At 37.9% G+C, this 19,024-nt stretch overlaps 1 protein-coding gene across 1 annotated transcript; it reads left to right on the forward strand.

The window, feature by feature from the left end:
- Nucleotides 1-10,616: 10,616 nt before the first annotated feature.
- Nucleotides 10,617-12,685, forward strand: LOC148847973 (protein DETOXIFICATION 49-like). Its single transcript, XM_088951913.1, has one exon. The coding sequence runs from the start codon at nucleotides 10,742-10,744 to the stop codon at nucleotides 12,389-12,391; it is 1,650 nt and encodes a 549-aa protein (XP_088808039.1). The 5' UTR covers nucleotides 10,617-10,741; the 3' UTR covers nucleotides 12,392-12,685.
- Nucleotides 12,686-19,024: the final 6,339 nt, after the last annotated feature.

Raw genomic sequence — 19,024 nt, forward strand, 5'->3', positions numbered from 1 at the left:
CTTCATTTCTGTGGGAGGTTTATATAATTCAATGATACATAACACTGAACAACAATGGAATGGTGAAACAAGATTCATAAAGGTTCAAAGTATCGACACGTATAAACCAATAAATATCATTTCAGGAGCTCTGCCCCTATAGAAAATGTATCAAAGTTCTGACTGGTTCAAGGAATGGAAGAATCTTAAACCGGTTTTAACAAGTCAACGCAATGAATGAGGCATAATGGCTTCACGAACAGCTTTAATGTATCGGCTTTGTATCATATGTATCAGACGGTTTATTAGTATTTCTATCTATCTACATTGGCCAATACAAAATATGTACTTTTGAAATTCAAATTCAATTTTTTGGTAATTAAATTTAAATTCAGGTTGATGCTTCGATTTTATTCCACCATTCATGCCCGTTAATTGGGATTTTTCAAATTATGCCATTTAGTTCATTTTCTCATTAAATATGTAATCCGAATTTCAAAATTTTCGTTAATGCTTCATTTATTGTGATTCTCACCATTGAAGTGATAATGATTAAGGATCAAGGGCCATATATTGTTCCGTTGCCGCAATTGTTAGGGACCATTTGGGGAAGGTCTTGGGTTTCAAATGCTCAACTCTTGACACTATTTCTATTAATGCAGCTGAGGTTTGGGCTGCATGGGAAGCTCATAATCTGGCCCTCAACTTTAATGACTGTTCAATTACACTTGAGGGGGACTTGACAATTGTTATTGATTGTTTAAAAGGGCAGATTTTTTCCCATGGAATCTTAGGAATATCATCTTGGGTTACTTGAAAATGAAGGAGTGGCTAGAGAGAGGTGTATGATACAGGCATGTGTTTAGAGAGGCAAATCAGGCGGTGGATTGGCTCACTCACAATGCAATGTCTTCTTCTCTTTCTGCTTTTTCTTTTAACTATTGTAATCTTTCTAGAGACCTTTATTTTATTTGTTTTAATGACTTCTGGGGTCGTGCTTCCCCCTCTCTTGTGTAGCACATTTTCTTTCATATAAAAAAATGGCCATATATATAATTCAATAAGTGTTATATACGAATGTTCAACCTGAAAATTAAAAAATAAAGAAAATGATCATTAAAATGAGTATTTTATAAATATTAATAAAAAGAATCATTTATTGTAGTAATTAAATTTTACTAATTGCAAATGAGATGTATCTTTGAAGTTCTAATGGATTTGATATTCTTTTTAAATTAAGATTATAAATTTCTATAAATTATTGATTAACGATATAGTTTACAATAAATAATAGCATACTTGTCATTTGCATAAAATAATTATATATATATATATATATTTATATATATTTATATAAATAGAATAACTTTTTAGCAATTAAAATCTAATAATTACTTAATGAGTTATGTCTTGGGTTCTTGAATTTATTGATCTTTTACATTCTTATAGTTCTAATACATACTTAGAGTTATATATACTATATATAATGATAATTATTAATTAATAATTTAACATGGATAAATAATAATATATTAATGGCCTTATACATATAGTAATTTGTAAATCAATACATTGTCTTGAATTCTCGTGTGATGTTATTCTACCAAAAATATCTCGTTGATGCATCATTATTAGGAAGGGTGCAAGTTGGGCTGGATTTAAGCTCAACCCAAGCACAATTCTAAGAATTAGGCCTAAGATTCAAGCCTGAGTGTCCAATTCAGGCTCATATATAAATGTGTTTCTGTGTGTGTGATTTATAAAAAAAAAAAAAAAATGCATGTGTTTGTATATGCATATAAGTATGGCCAGGCTTGGGTTGGGCTGGGGTCGGATTAGAATAAGGTAGAGTCGGGGTCACGCCAGGTTTTGACTATCTAAGGTCTAGGTACGGCCCCAGCCTGAAAAATTCAAAAACCCAAACTTATGGGCCCGGGCCCAGCCTTATGCCTTAAAATAAAAGTCCGGCCCATGTAAAATTACGGATTGAGTTGGGCCCGCCCAATTTGCACCCCTAATTATTAGAAAATTCATATGCTGTATTCTGTTATTTGTAATTAATCTTCATATTAACTTGTGTGTATGTAGTCCTATTGGCCGGATATGGAAGGGTCGGATCCATCTGTACCTAAAAGATTATGAGTTAAATTCTCAATTAAATAATTAAGTAAGGGTATATTGATTCATTTCAAATGGATATTTAAGTTGAATTCTATTAAATATCCAAATATTGGATTCAAATTTGATTCATTAATTATTTTAGATAATTAATAAATATATAAAATAAAGAATCAATTGAATTCGACTTAGAGCATTGATAGAATTCGACTATTTGGATATTTAATAGAATTCAAGTTCGACTTAAAGTATTGATAGAATTCAAAATCAATACTCAGGGTCGGGGCAAGGTGGGGAATTCACTCCCCATCCCCGTGTGTTACTAACAATCCCCGTCCCCACCTCTGTCCCCTTTAAGGCAATCTCCATCCTCAATCCACAGAGAAAATCATGATCCCTAGGATTAGGTTATAGAAAGAGATCAAATTGTCATATAGGCTCAATTTAGAAAAATTACGAATACAAATATATAGATTACAAAACCTTATATTTTGTATGCATTGTGTTTGTATTACCAAACTAGGCCCTATTGAAACCCAAAAGCAATGGGATCGCTTGAGCTTTGTCTAGACTAGAAATATCCTATATGACAAAATACACAGGATGGCCCAGCCGCCCAGCATTCATCACTCATTCAACTTGTAAATCCTGCTTTTTTTTTGGGAAAGAATAAGCTAGTTGTATAAGTTTGGATGACTCCTTAAAGCTCTCAAAACCAAATTTGCATTCGATAATGATAATTATAAAGTCTGGATTAGCTGCACACTTAATGGTTATGTTAGGTGCTTTTTATTCAATAATAACAACCGATGAAGTGTATATGCCCCACAACCACTATGCATGGCTGACCTGATGAATTGGAATCTCTTACTGTCTCACCACATTTTCAAAACTGCGGATATGGATCAAATTGGAACGTATTGGAATGATTTTTTATTGGGAGGAGACCCGGACCGTTGATGGATGTGGGTTCGGATAAACAACCTCTATGACAAACATCCACTCCATGGTTAACCCAAATTCATAGTACTAACCTCAGAGTTAATAGTTTCCAGGGGAAGTCACAAGTCCTCCAAATATAATACAAGTAAGTCCTCCAAATATAATACAAGTTCGACTATGATTCTGTCATGTGGGTTTTCATCAAAATTCATGACTTTTCGATATCATGTTTTCTGGTATCATAGATTTTTTTTATATAGCTACTGTAAAAATATATTTTTGTAGGATATTTTAACTTCAATAAATTCAAATTCAGAAGAGCTTAAACTTCTGGATGGCGTGTTACCCCTCATCTTGTGTAGTCCCTTCCTGTTTCCTCCGGAAAAAAAAAAAAAAAAAAAAATCAGAGGAGCTTCCTAGCACTAAGCTAACCGGAAGATTCATTCTAGGATGCCAAACCCATGGTTCATAGTATCAAGTATCAACATGTGCAACACAAAAATTGCATATAACACAATTTAAAGGGCCAATACTGCATGATTTTTTAGTTTTTCAGTCTGAGCCTTTTAAGATAAACATGTTACAAGGGGTTCTAATGTTTTAACACAACACCCCTTAAAACCCTATCAGTGTTTCAATGGGTTCAAAAATCGATATGTATTATATGATATGCACAGATAGATTGCAACTTTTACATCACTATTAAGAATAAAGTTTAGTTGAACGCTTTAGCTGTTCAACAGGCTGTAGAACCAATGATAAGGTTCAACACCAGTATTAAATACATGGGTCATTGGGAAAAATCATAACAAAAAATAAATGGTCAAAACTCACAACTTTTACATCACTATTGCAGAAACACATGAAAGGTCAAATTTGATTACTCATATTGATACGGTTTTCTTTCATGCTATAGTTTAATTTTGAATAACCTAGATTAGAACCCAGATCAATACTAAGATTAGAACTTCTTACTCGGTCCTAATCCAACCCGAGGTCAAGCCCAAGTTTATCAATCCAATGCCAACACAGACCGGGCTGGGCTTTGACTCTGGTTCGGGCTGATGTAGTTGGGTTTGGGGAGATGGTCAGGTTTGGAAATTATCTCTCATATTGTGCACTGCTATATATGTTTCTTCCATTTGTCTTTTATTTGTGTCTGATAATAGCATTGTTGAAGCCACTTGAGATTTCTTACTCATTTTCTCTACCCGCCGTGAATTGGAGCCAAACATCTCTATTATGAATTGAGAGATGTATAGCTGCAATGCACAGCGAGTAGAGAGTGGGTAAGAAAAGTGAATAGGAAATCTGGGCTCTGTTGAAGCCCAAGAGTATCACTTTTTAAATTATATCATACCACAGAGAAATGCAGCAGAAACCTAGTAAGATGATGCCAGGAAGACTGAAAGGTGTAAGAGTAAAACACAAAGTGTAATTCAAACCAAGGGCAAGTTCCGAGAATCGTTTTTAGATTCTGAGATGAGCTTTTTCCTGTTCTGATTGGACTCTTGACTTTTTTTTTCTTCTTCTGATGGATTAAGCTTCTGGGTTGGGTAAAGGGTAATGTTGGGCCCATCCAAGCTGCAGGCTTAAAATCCCACTAGTTATAAGAACCTGCCTCACAGTTTCTTGATGTTTTCTTTGAAATAAATAAGGGTTTAATTAATAAAACATGGTGTGTAGTTCTTTGTTTCATAATTGAGATGTTGGCAATGTAAAGAGTGATAATATGACATCTAAACTAAAGAAGCATTAGCTAAGCAAAACACACCCAGATTTAGCTAATAAGCCAGCTTGACTTTGGATCTTCAGTTGTAGAGGGTTTGAACAGACAAACATGCGGAGCTCGGATGGGCCTGGGCATAATCTATCAAAGGATCTTGGTTTACTGGTGTGGACAGACTTCTCCATCCATCAATCAAATCCATGAAAAAGAGAAATTCTCTGGCCATGGCAATGGCAACAACATTGGGCAGTGTTCAAAGGCAAAACAGTTGAAATGAAAGGCTGGAATTTACATCCAAAGCTTATTAGTTTCTTGGGCCCACTTCTTATTCTCTTAGATGGGCCCCAGATCCCAATCCCCTTGGACGTTGGACATGGGTGAGTTGTAGAGGGTGACCAGGGCAGGGGCTAAATGTTTAATGTTGGTTGTATTATTTTTGGATGAGGATTGGATTGGTGGTTTCTTGGGATGGACGGAACGAACAACCAAGTTGTTTCTGCATTGTAGCCAAACAGTGGCACAAACTGGTACAGCGAACCCAACACTAATTCATGGACCTCTACTTGCTTGACAGACTGACCCTGATCTTTATTCTTTATAAGAATGAGGAGATGATTTGTGATGGCCTAACTGCACTTGTTTGTCGAGTCCCCACGGTCCCTTCCTGTAATGTGACAAGCACAAGGGAACTGATGTGCCAGTTGCCTAAGTGGGGACGTTACAAATTACAGTGGATTAATGGGGTTCGACCCAGGAGCTCAACTAACCTAGTTTGGCTTCCATGTACTGAACCCAAAAACAAAGAGTAAGAAGAAAGCTTGATTACCCAGAAATTTGTTGAAATTGGGTTGGGTTTGTCGAGGAATAGATAACTTCCCAAGTTTCAGAAATTTGTTGAATTTGGGTTGGTCGAGGAACAGATAATTTCCCAAGTTTCAGAAATTTGTTGAAATTGGGTTGATCAAGGAACAGAAATATCCCAAGTTCCAGAAATTTGTTGAAATTGGGTTGGTCAAAGAACAGATAATATCCCAAGTTCCAGAAATTTGTTGAAATTGGTATTCCTATAGACCCATAACAAGCAAAATATTTTCACAACTTATGAAATTCCATTAGGGGAATTTGGTCATTTCACTGAAGGTTTAAAACTAATAACAAGCATAGAAACTGTAGCTAGCCTAACATTACAGACTCCTCAAACAGCAGTATCTTATTATTAGAAAAATAAGCAAAAAAAAAAGGTATTACTGGGACATGTATAATGTTTGGGGGATTGCATGCAATCTACAGGAGTTTCGGTAGCATGTCTCTTGGTAGAAATACATAGAAATCTTGGTCAAGAGTTCAGTCAAAAGTCAGCTGAGAATGCAAGTAATGTGAGTTCTCATCCCTAAGCTCAAAATTATTTGAGCCATGATTTCATGATATCCAAAGCTGGTTTCAAGAATTTGATACTCAAAAGAAGTGGCCTCAACAGCTTTACATTAGCTAAAAGCTAGGTTGCTTTTCTTAAAGGGAGGAGGGCCATGAAAGCTGTGCTTGAATAAATTCCACCAAAGGGGAAGAAGGCACAAAAACCAAACTCTCTACAATTGGAATTGGGGTCCTCAGTCCTCACAAAAGAAAAAAAGAAACTTCTGCAATTGCTCCTCCATTTTCTGGTCAAGCTCATCTCCTTCCTGGTCAATCTGGAACTTAGAGCCACACCCTGCACTAAATTTGTACAGGAACGAGGTGCTATTAGGTGGAGGGAGGGGAAAACAATGTATGGATTCACAGCTTCTTAATTAACAAAGAACCAATTCATCTTCTTCTCTGATTGATGTTCAGCAATTTATTTCATCAGTCTTTGGTCAAACTTGGTAAAAGAGGATTCTAGCTTCATTCCTACTTTTTTCTTTTATTTATTATATTATATTAAACAAAATTTAATAATGATTTTTAGTTATCTTCATCTATATATATATATATATATATATATATATATTTTTTTTTTTTTTTCTTTTTGAACAAACACTCTTCCTTCTAAAGGTGTGTCTCCCTGAGAATTTGTTGTCAACCAGAGATGAGAGACCATTTTTTTGTAAATAATCCTCTACTTGGGGTTGGGGAGAAGGAACTAGGAAAAGGATTGGAGATTTACAGATCCATTCTCAGCCTTTTTCACTTTACACATTTCTAGGGTACAGATCTCTGTTCCCACTCCCAAGAAGCCGAGAGTAGTTGGGACTGAGGATTAATTCCTGGTTTCAATAAAATAAAACTACTCAAGACAGATGTAGACAAACCGGTTACCTGTTGAACCGGTTCAACCTCGGAGCTGACACCTGACACCATTCTATGCCATTTCAGTCCATACTGCCAAACAGGTCATCAGGGATTGGAACTTGGAAATAATTGCTACATGGAACGAGGAGGGATGAGTATATGGAAGCGCTCCCGCTGATTAAACCCATGAGAGCCCTACTCTCCTTATCAGGAACTGGTTCAAAAAGTCAGACATTAATTAATTTTGAAATTTAAGCCACCCCTTTGATAATCTTTTATATATATATATATATATATATATATATATATATATATATTAATTCTAACAAGAATATCCCTGCATTCACAGCCATGCGAACAACCAATCAAGATGACCTGTTCAACTCCTGACAGAAAATGGGTTTCTATTATATTATTTCATCAATTAAATACTATTTTTTTATTTTTTGGTAAAAAACAATTAATTTAATTTAATCCAATTAATACATTTTTATTAATTGGCGCAGAGCAGGGGGACTTAATCCCAAAAGTCACTCAATTCATGAAATTTAATATAAACAATGTTGGTCAATCGATCGTTCATCCTCTGATACTCTATGTATTTTATAAGCTTCAATGCTTCGAGTTTATATCTATGTATGTATATAAAAGTATTCGAGAGACAATTATAAGTTATAAATTTTGGGCTGGTTAAAAAGAAAATGGGTAATGGTTAATGGGTCCAGTCAATAATTTGAAAGAGGCAACAAGCAGCCCATTTACTATTGTAGTAGGGCTTGATTGTGACCCATTCCCAGATGTTAGGCGTCTGTGCTTGACAAAGGCAACCCACGAGGGGGTAGCTGGCAAGTCTTATTGCACTTACATTCATCACCTCGTCAAATGGCCAACCCATTGGGCTCACTGCCCAATTGGATTTTAGTGGGGGCCCGAGACTGTAGCTTGCTTCATCATCAATCTTTTCCTTCTTCTGTATATGTAGATATATCACTTGATGTTCAATCAGCAGCTACTCTACTTTTTCTCTTTTTTTTTTTAATATTTTTCTTTCTTTTTCTTTTTTTTCATTTTGTTGTTGGGGGGAAGAAGGGGAAGGTGAGTGGGGATTAAGAAGGCCCCAACCATACCCCAAAAGTTGACCAACCAAACCACTATTAACTCCTCTTCCTTAACTGGATAGACCACATAATGGCCTAACCTAGGGCCTCTTAACTAATGGGCCTTAACCCTTCAGGCCCACGAACATGATGTGCCCTTGGGTAGTGTCAATGGCCCCATTTTCTCTCACCTGCCCTAGTCTATTCTATATTCCTATATCAACATGTCAATTATTAGGGCATTTGTTAATTGTTAATAGTAGATTACTCGGGTAGGTTGTGTAGAGAGACCGTAGTAGGTATAGATAGGTTTAGGGCAAGGATCTCTCTCATCAGTGATTTCATTTCATTCATTGGCTCCTATCATTGGGCCCACCTGCAACAAAAATCTACCGTACGCGTGTCACAGTCAAGGCTCGCCATCCAGAGACATTACTTCATTTCTGTCTCCCATCCACGTACCGGTGTAGGGTGCACTGAATCTCCTCCTCCTCCTCCTCCTCCTCGATACCCGAGTTCCCACAACTTCATCATCTCCATCATCTAAGGGACTCTGGAACGCTGTGACATCTGAATTGTGAACTCTGAAACTCTGAACTGATCGTTACCAAGTCAGCGTCTCAGAGAGTGCCACCATCTCTGCAACTCCCATGTCGGTACCACTCAACAGCACCCAGATAATCACATGTGGCACGTGCGTATAAGTCCACTTGTGAGGCTTGACGTTTGGTTTGACAAAAAGGAGAAAAAAAATTGTTTTTGAAGCTTTCAAAGAAAACGGGCTTTTGATTGAGGTTAATTGCAGAGTTGAACGACAGCAGAAGATTGAAAGATTGACAATTGTATTTAGACCGAGAGATTGACAATAATATGATTAGACTCGTACCCAGCTCTCAAATCTTGACGAAGTTCATTGAAATGGCTGGTTGAGGTTTGAATCTGTTCTGTTCAGGTCATCGCTGGGTAACTGTAGCCTAATTGTAACAACAGTTGGAAGCTAACTACCTATTTTATTTTAGATTAGAGTTGTAGACTTCATTACTTGAGACCCAATTGATGGAAGTTAGTTCCTGAACGACCCTAGTGGGAACCCAGATGCAGGGGGTCAAGTTAAGAGACTGGAATTTCAGAAACTTTGTACAGATTAAAGATTTTCCGCATCTGTGACCTAAGACTATGCCTGTGTATGGTTTTTGAGTCGAAATGGTGTCCCTCTTCCATTGGGTTGGGCACTTGTTGCCCCACTTGTGGAGAGCTCTGGACAAATTTGGCAATCAAGAAAGAACAAGCCGAGGCCGAGCAACTCTGCCAATCTAGACATGTTGGGATCAAAGTGCAGGAGGAATATCCAAGAAGAGGAAAACACCAACAGGCAAGAACAGAAAAGTGGCCATTGTTTACCTTATTCAGAATGACTAAATCAAAAGTTCCACTTTTGGTGGAACCAAATGGACCCCTCAACAAAGGGCACACTCAATTATTTCTAAATGGATTGATTTCACGGGCTCCAAAAGATCGATATCATTTGTAACTACTGCACTCCTTTTATTACTTATTACTTGTTTGAATCCCAAAGAATATCTTCAACATGTGAAAGTGATCATGGTCGTGAATTCTTCCCCACCACATAGAACAACACCTTTAACTGTGAAAAATGAAAAATGTAGCTAGCTAGAAACTTGTACTTCTCTGCATCAATTGATTTTTAATAATGTTTATACTTGGCTAGATTTTTCTTTTAAAGTTTTGTTCTTTGTCTGATAACAGAAGAGGAGAGACGAGCACACAGACAAACAACATTAGCCAATAGAGACCATATTGGAGGGGCCATAACCATAACCCACAACCCATGCTTCTTTCTTCTTCTTCTTCTTCTTCTTCTTCTTCTTCTTCTTCTTCTTCTTCTTCTGCTGCTGCTACTTTCCCATTCAAAATCTTTTCTATTTCTCTAGTTTTAAGTGGAACCACGAGAAGATAGGCATCCACCCTCTCCTGCCGACATCAAATACAGAATGTGTCAAATCCAAAAACTGTGTAAATCGATTTAAAAACCATTCAAAACTATATTTGAGCCAAAATCTCCTGCGACAACTTGCCTGTTAGAGGTATCAGAATAAACTACGTTGCATAATAATAACAGTACTCATTGTAATGCATACATACGTACACAAATACATACATATGTATAATTCTGCAATGACCTCTCTTCAAAGCAACATGAATCTTTAGTATCTTACCACTCTTTGACGTGGGATGATCATCCCAAAGTGAAATTCTGTTCACTTCACCCCAAAAAAAAACATCACAATTACATCATCATCAAATAACTTTATTTTGGGAAATTAACATTAGCAAATTATATACTAAGCAAAAAAAGGGGATATTCTTATATTTTAATTCGAAAATCCTCCATTTAAACAAGTCGAATTCCCACCTCCCTCCCAAACTGAATTCCCCTCTCTCTCTCTCTCTCTCTCTCTCTCTCTGTGCGTGGCTTCCTTCCTCCTCCCAAGTCCTATCGAGTATCGATCAACCCTTATAACTTTCTCATCTTTTCCGCCCTCTCTCTCTGTTTCTGCTCTCTTTCTGAAAAGCAGAGGCCACAGAGATGTGTCGATTAACTTCCTCCCCCGGTTCCTGTAAATGTATCACAAACCAAGCTTACGGTCCTTTGACCAAAGACCCAAACAATATGGCTGCTCCCCTCATCTCCAAACACCCAACGGCTCAACCACCACAACAAGAACAAATTCAACAGCAGAAACAAGAACAAGTTCAGAAACCCAATAAAACTCACCTGTCTCTCGCCATTACAGAAGTCAAGTTCATAGCTAATATCGCTCTCCCCATGGTACTCACAGGTCTATTGCTCTACTCTCGCTCTATGATCTCTATGCTCTTTCTGGGCCGCCTCGGCGAGCTGGCTTTGGCCGGCGGTGCTCTTGCCATTGGCTTTGCTAACATTACTGGATATTCCATACTATCTGGCCTCGCAATGGGTATGGAACCAATCTGTGGCCAGGCCTTTGGCGCCAAAAGATACAAACTTCTGGGTCTCTCCTTGCAGAGAATGGTCCTTCTGCTTCTCTTAATTTCAGTCCCCATATCTCTTCTGTGGATAAATATGGAGCGAATTCTGGTGTTTTTCGGCCAAGACGAAGATATAGCGAGAGAAGCACAATCTTACATCCTGTTTTCTCTTCCTGACCTCTTCTTACAATCCCTGCTACACCCATTACGAATCTATCTCCGGAGTCAATCAATAACACTGCCATTAACTTACTGTGCCGCTCTTGCCATTCTTCTGCACATTCCCATCAATTACCTCCTTGTTTGCGTTCTCAATCTCGGAATTAGAGGCGTAGCTTTTAGTGGCATCTGGACTAACTTTAACCTGGTAGGTTCTTTGATCATCTATATCTGTATCTCAGGCATTTACAGGAAAACTTGGGCAGGTATTTCCTCGGAATGCCTGAAAGGCTGGAAATCTCTGTTGAGCTTAGCCATTCCGAGCTGCATTTCGGTCTGTCTAGAATGGTGGTGGTATGAAATCATGATTTTGCTCTGTGGGTTGCTACTGAATCCCAGAGCAACCGTAGCTTCCATGGGTATTCTGATTCAAACCACCTCCTTAATCTACATTTTCCCGTCATCTCTGAGCTTCGGTGTGTCCACAAGGGTTGGTAATGAGCTGGGTGCGAACCAGCCGGCGAAAGCGAAGCTAGCAGCAATCGTCGGCCTTTGTTGCAGCTTCCTGTTAGGCTTCACAGCGTTAACCTTTGCAGTAAGTGTGCGGGGAGTTTGGGCGCGCATGTTCACCCGCGACGCCGAGATTATCGCATTAACCTCGCTCGTTCTTCCAATAATCGGAATGTGCGAGCTGGGGAACTGCCCACAGACAACAGGTTGCGGGGTGTTGAGAGGAACAGCTCGGCCGAGGGTGGGTGCCAACATTAATTTAACTTCGTTTTATCTCGTCGGAATGCCAGTGGCAGTGGGTTTGGGGTTCTTCGCCGAGTGGGACTTCGAAGGGCTATGGCTCGGTCTCTTGGCCGCCCAGGGCTCCTGCGTGCTCATCATGCTATTCGTTTTGGGTCGAACAGATTGGAATTCTGAAGCCCAGAGAGCTCAAGCGCTGACCGGGGCCGTCCCTGCTGTTGGCAGCAAAGAGGAAGAGGAGGAGGCACTGAAACAAGACGGAGAGAAGGATTCTTCAACTACATTTTCAGATACAAAACCCGATCAATCACCTGTATGAATATGATATTTGGTCGACCCTCTTCGTTTCTGTAAATAAAGAGTCATAGTTGTATTAGTTGTTGACTTGTTGTTTAGTTACAACTCTTACAGACGACACCATTAGGCGTGAGGCAACCATCCATGCATCCATCCATGAAGAGATCTAGCTAGCTTGAAGCTTTCTCTGTTCTGTTTTGTTCAATTCACCGTTTTTAGTTGTAGAGGAGGATATCAGATCGTTGGTATTTTTTTGTTCCTTCCGTTTGTAATTTTATATATATGTATAATAGAATAATTAATTTTTTTTTTTAAAGCAGTGGGTCGTGACTTTGTGTTTGTCTGGATTCCAACATACAAAAAGAGGTCGGCGGTTCAACGGCCGGCTGCGTAAAAGACCTGTTCTCTGACTCCCCATATAAATAATTATTAATTTATTATTCAAAAAGAGAGGACGAAATTTTACATTTTTACATTTATTAAATGGATGAGTGTTGCGTATTTGGAAACTGGAAGGATTTGGGACCCGCATAACTTGCCACTTGTCACATGTTTGAAGCATCACTAGTTGGTTGTTGCTTGTTGGTCCTACTACCTCATATATAAATCAGCTAGCTAGTTCAATTCAAAGAAAGAGAATGTCAAAACGAAAACCACAATCCAGTCAGTATCCACATCGTAAATAGGAGATTTGCCCAAGTCAGATAAACTAAGGAAAACCTCCTCCCTCATCCTTGAGTCCTTGGTTGACAGGTGGCAAGAACCCCAAGAGGAAAAGAGGCTCTCCCACCTGAAAAAAAAAAAAAAACAACTTTGACTTTGGTTTACGGTTTGGGAATATGGGTTTGGGTTGTATCTTTTTGTTTTGTTCATGCAGGCTTCAGGTTCAGGCCTCACAGCTCTCCACAGTCTAACCATGAAATGGAGATACAGAATAGAGGTCTATTTCGACAACCTGTGAGTTCTACTTCTCTACGGAGCCCGATTTGGTTACAAAACGAGGGCCAAATGCAGTGAGAATCTTTCGTTGGGACTGGGATGTAGGTGGTGGGCTTTAATTCGATCCGTGCATCCATCCATCATCATCATGGAACCGGTCTGCATTGAAACAAACAATAATCAGTCCTCCACGGCAACACAGAAGAAGATGCGGGGTCAATAAGATTCAGATATCAGCCTGACGTGTGGGGGCAGGTCTGGTTCATAGAATCATAGTTGGCTACTATCGTTAATTACCGAACCTTGTGGAAATTGCCTACAATCAAAATCCATTAATTTCTTCACTTTTCAGAGCATGCATTTAAATCAATGGGAATTTTCATTTCTTGAATTACCCTTTTATTTTGTGATTATATTCGTCGTCATTTTGGCTGATTTTGCTGTTTCATCGTGGAATGACCGGAAAAATTTTCCGGCTGGAATATTTGGCAGACGAGACTTGCTTTTTCATCCCTTTTGAATTTGCTTTGATTTGATGCAAATAACAACAACAGATAAACCAGCAAATTGATCAGGGGGAGTTGACCTTCATTTTTTAAGGTGAGCTGCAGTTGAAAATAGCGGCCGCGACAGACAAGATTTCCAGAGAAACAGAATAAGCAATGCATCTTCTCAGCTGTGTATTCTTCTTCTTCTTCTATTGATCAATGAGGAACCTCCACCCGTTCCAAGCCCACACCAGAAGTCACCCGAGAATGTACGAATCACTGCTTACGTGAGAGCTAACTAATCTAACCGTCGTAGATTCTAGCAGGCACTGAGTTGGATACTTGAATCATATTTCTTAATTTAATGGCTGACAAGTGCAGAGACATCATTTGTTTTGTTCCTCAACGCTTATATAGAATTACAGAAATGAAATATTGAAGCGTACGAACTGTTTGCTTTTTTAATTTTATAATGATTCAAGGGACAAGGAATGAGATCCACTTCAGATGAGAAGGCGTGATGGGCTTATTAGCGTGGTTTTTGAGGGTGGAAGAAAGCCGCTAGCAAAGAAGCCATTAATTTGTGTCTCTGACCGAATAAAATAGACCATTCCGCGGCATTGCGAGGCCGTGCGATCCAGCTATTATTTATATATTACAGTTTACTCTTTATACGTACAATTAACACATACAGAAGTCATACACAGAACAAGAGGCGCCGTGCCGCATGGCAGCTGGGTGGCTCTGTCCACCGGCGGCACGCTTCGTGCCCAGCGGTGATGTGTTAATCAACGACCAACGATTTGACCGGCAACCCATGAACTCGCCACCACTCTAGCTACCTTAGTTTCCTTCAGTCTCCAGCAAAACAGATCAATTGATGAGTGCTTCTGAAACAAAAGGAAAGAAGGTGGTTCGAGACTCGTAATATATAATTCAACCTCTGAGTCTGAAACTCTGAGGTCGGTGTGGCTGCATTCTTGGTGCCTCGATCCCACTGTGTCAACTGGTTTGGCCTGGGCTGGGGACCCGCAGAATCCTTCACTTTTTCCCTTTTTCCTTTTTTTTTTTTTTAACTCGACGCATGCCCCAACACCAAGTATCTATACCTTTAATCCTACGTAAATATCCTCCGCATTTTAATCCATGAAGGTCAATTAATGACCTCTTCTTCAGATGGGTTGAAGGTGTTTGATCAGTTTCATCCTTGAGCTTTACCATTCGCACCATGAAGCAATTAATTGCTTGAAAATCAAGGCGGAAAAGGGTACAAGTATTTTGAGAAGCTAGAGCTGATTATACAAATACATACAGTAGCACAGCTTTTCCTCAAAACCCATATAATGAAAATTCGTCATCTCATCTCTATACTCTATTCAGTTGTTAATAATTCATTAATTCTGAAGATGGAGCAAATTACAAGTTGCTGAAAACTGGGTTCATTCATCGATCCTATGTCATATAGAGAAGTGATCACCAGTTCAATTGATCTTTCTCCCTGAGCCCTCCACTCCTACAATACGAAAGCAATGAGATCAGGCAAGGAGGGAGGGAGGGATAACACACTTAGAATAAAGCAACAGACCCTTTCAAAGGAGAATTTCAGATGGCAACCGATGTACAACAATCTGTTCTATCAGTGATTTACAAATTAAATGCCTTAACATATATAAGACCAAGTTCAATCAATGCATGTGATTGGCTTCTCCCAGCGCTGGGAGAATTGTCTTCCCATTTCAATTTGTTTCGTGCTTTATTCTATCAGTTCTTTTTCTAGCTAGTGTAATCAGTAGGTAACCCATGCTGGAGGTACGCCACATCTTGTGCAATATAAATCATGCCCCTTACATATTGGACTTTGTATGATTCAACGCCTATTATAATTGTTTGCCTAATTAGCTCAATATATATATTTATATATATAATAGAGTAAAGAATCAAGTAATGTAGTACATATCCGAAACATATTCGAGTAGATAAGCACTCTAATTAATGTACATGAATATTTGCTTCCAATGTTGAACCGTACTGGGATATAGTACTTATATCAAACAAGAACATTTGCTTTGCTATTTGAATTGTTTCGAGTAAAATATTGTTTGACTTTGCATTAACCGTTATAAAAAATGTTTTTACTTTATTAATTTAAGCATGGAGCAACGGCCACTACAACATTGAACTAGTAACTGTAAATGTTTCTTTTCCTATATTGTGAGGTATAGAATTAATGAAGCTACAAGCTACTTAACAAAGAAGAAGAAGAACATTTGGTTGACATTAAAACCTTTAAAAAAAAATTGTTTGAACCAGTAACTATAAACATCCCCCATACATTACATTAGGCTTCTGGAGCCTTTCTTTTAATTTTTGTTTGGAAGAAGAAGGAAAGACAGTTATTTTCTCTGATATCTTGGGAATATTCTTGATGGATCCCACGGTTTTTCATATAGTAAATGTTTGAAGGAGAGAGGATAGGCTTGAGCATGGCATATGGTCGACTTAAGTAGAGAGGAATGAACTTAGACTAAACAAAGCTGGGGAGGGGATTATGTATAATGTGGGTCGCACAGGTCACATTACCAAATTAGACGCTAAAACAAACAGCAAGTGATCTTAATTATAAAAACATTCATCCCTGCAGTTGACATTGCCCGAATTGGCCAGACTAAGGAATGTGAGGAAAATTCTCTATGATTCAATCTCAAAAGTCAACTACCCATATATGTTTTTGTTATTTTTAAGGTCATCACATACGTCATACATCATGGAGAGAGAGAGAGAGAGAGAGAGAGAGAGAGGAAACACAGCTCACCACATCTGGGGCTCAGGGACTATCTTGTTCTCATGTTTTTAATTAATAAATTTTTGTTGTTTTCTTCCCCCCTCCTCAGTCCTCACCCATTCAGATATTCTTAGAGCTAGGTATTGTTGCAGCTGTTACCAATTATTCTATAGAAGATTCTAAGTCACAAGTACTGTTAATTGTATATATGATTACAAGGAGTGTGTTTGGATGGACCAGGTCCAATCCAATTTTATATATATTTTGGACCAATTTGTACCGGTCCATTTCAATGTCTGGACAATCCAATTCTTTGATTTAGATTGATTTCAACTCAAAACTGATCATTGACACCTGTATTCTTATCCACTATCAATGAATTGTATATCGGTTCAATCCGACCCAATCCAATATAAATACATTTTGGGTGGACCATGTCCAATCCAATCCAATAAATATTTTGGACAGTTAAGTTTAGACTTATCCAATCGAATGTCTTATTGGTCTGTCTATACCGTTCAAATTGATTTTGATTTAGACGACTATTCCATTGACACCCGTAAACACAATGCCCTATTATTTGTGCAATGAGCCAACGATGCTGTAAAAAACGAGTTCCTGAATGTCACTGCACTTGCAAAAAAAATGTTGAAATGTGTAAGTATTTTTTCAATTCAAAAAAAAAAAAAAAAAAAAAAAATCTGGAAGACAGCCTTTTTTTTCTTTTAGAAATTGGAAAAATAAGATGTTTTGGCACAAAACACAATGCATGATAATTTATTATAGTTTCAAACATATAAGACAATCAAAGTGGGAATATCCACCAAACCCCCCCCCCTCCCCCCTCCTACCAATTGTACATAAACCAATGTCATTGGTATAACCATTTGAAGTTTAATCTGCCCAACCAAATAAGGTTTTGGTATGCTAAAGTGAAATCACCTATATGATGCTTATATACAGAGTTTATACTTTAGATGGGAATACAACGTCATGGGTTTCAAATAGAAAACACTTTGCTCCTGAAGGACATGTGTCTTATTATGGCCATTTTATATATTGATTTTAAGATTTAGGGTTTAAAATTTAAGAGATAGGACAAGAGTTTAGAGTTTAAAGATTTAGATTTTAGATTTTAGGGTTAGCATTTAAGGGCTTAGGATTTAAGATTTAAAATATACAATTTAGAATTTAGGGTTTAAATCTAAAAGTTGTGATAGGACACATGTTCCCCAACGTAGTAGGAGCCAAATATCACCCGGTTTGAAACACCACCAAAATTTCCATTTCATCTCACCCCTTTCCAGTTATCACCAAAGTCACCAAAGTCATGGTTCTTTTGTTGATGACCCACCCGATGCAATCAATAACCACAACCTTAAAAGCCCTACAAACCCAAACGGGAAATCACTACAAAACTCCAAAATCAAATTCCAATGTATAGATATTTAAAGAAGAAGATACGAGAAACATTACATCTGCAAGTTGCAACACAGGGGGCTAAATAGAGCCAAATACACCAAAATTGACCAAGAAAATTAGAAATCATGCATGTGTAAAAAAACTATATATTTTGATACAACAATGTAGAAATCATACAGAAACAAAAATAGAAAGAGACCTAGTTGGATTTTAGACTGTGAAACCCAAGACCCTTCAACCATGGTATCAACATTGGAAGGTAGAAAAAGATTTAGATTGTAATTGATATCATTGTTGTTTCTACCTCAACTATTTTGGGTTGATCAAACGTCAAGGAGTTCGGTAAACTTCAATGACCAGTGTCACACATGCATTAAGTACCAAAACTTACAAAAAGACAAAAAAAAAAGGTAAAAGAATTCAACCTCCCCCCACATTTCACCAAAATACTGGAACATCCCCTAATTTTTCAAAATGAATCGACTTAGACCTCCCTTATATGTTGACATCAGTGGATAAAAGCCTCCCTTCCGTTAAATTTTCACTCATATTTGTTACACTCATGATTTTCAAAATCGGACTGGATTGAACGGTCAGACTGGAAACGGGAATCGGTTAGATGACCTGTTCCGTTTTCCCCAAAAACCAGATTTTCCTCCAAAACCATTGATTTTGATCAGCGAACCACTGAATTGGGTGGTTAACCATTTGAATGGTTTTGACTATTTTTTTTTTATTTTTTTGTCAGAAAGGGCCGAGCGTAACCAGACCCCTAACCGGTTTACTCACCGATTCAATTTTAAAAATCATGGTTACACTTGACATAATTTGCAATTTAAGTCTTGAAAAACTCAAATTTTCCCTTATAGGATAAAAATACATTTACATCAATCATTATTTTTCAAATTTTCTAGGACAATATACTAATTTTACACGAGCTTTCTCAATACAGAATTGACCCTATTAATTAACAATCCATCCTCCATTTCCTATTGCATCCCACCTTACAACCCAAAGGTGATGT

This window comes from Nelumbo lutea, chromosome 6 (assembly GCF_056320005.1).
Source record: "Nelumbo lutea isolate HS-2025 chromosome 6, American lotus-T2T, whole genome shotgun sequence".
Taxonomy (NCBI): Eukaryota; Viridiplantae; Streptophyta; class Magnoliopsida; order Proteales; family Nelumbonaceae; genus Nelumbo; species Nelumbo lutea.

Excerpts from the sequence above, each read along its gene's own strand:
- LOC148847973 (XM_088951913.1), top strand. The coding sequence starts at position 10,742 with ATGTGTCGATTAACTTCCTCCCCCGGTTCCTGTAAATGTATCACAAAC.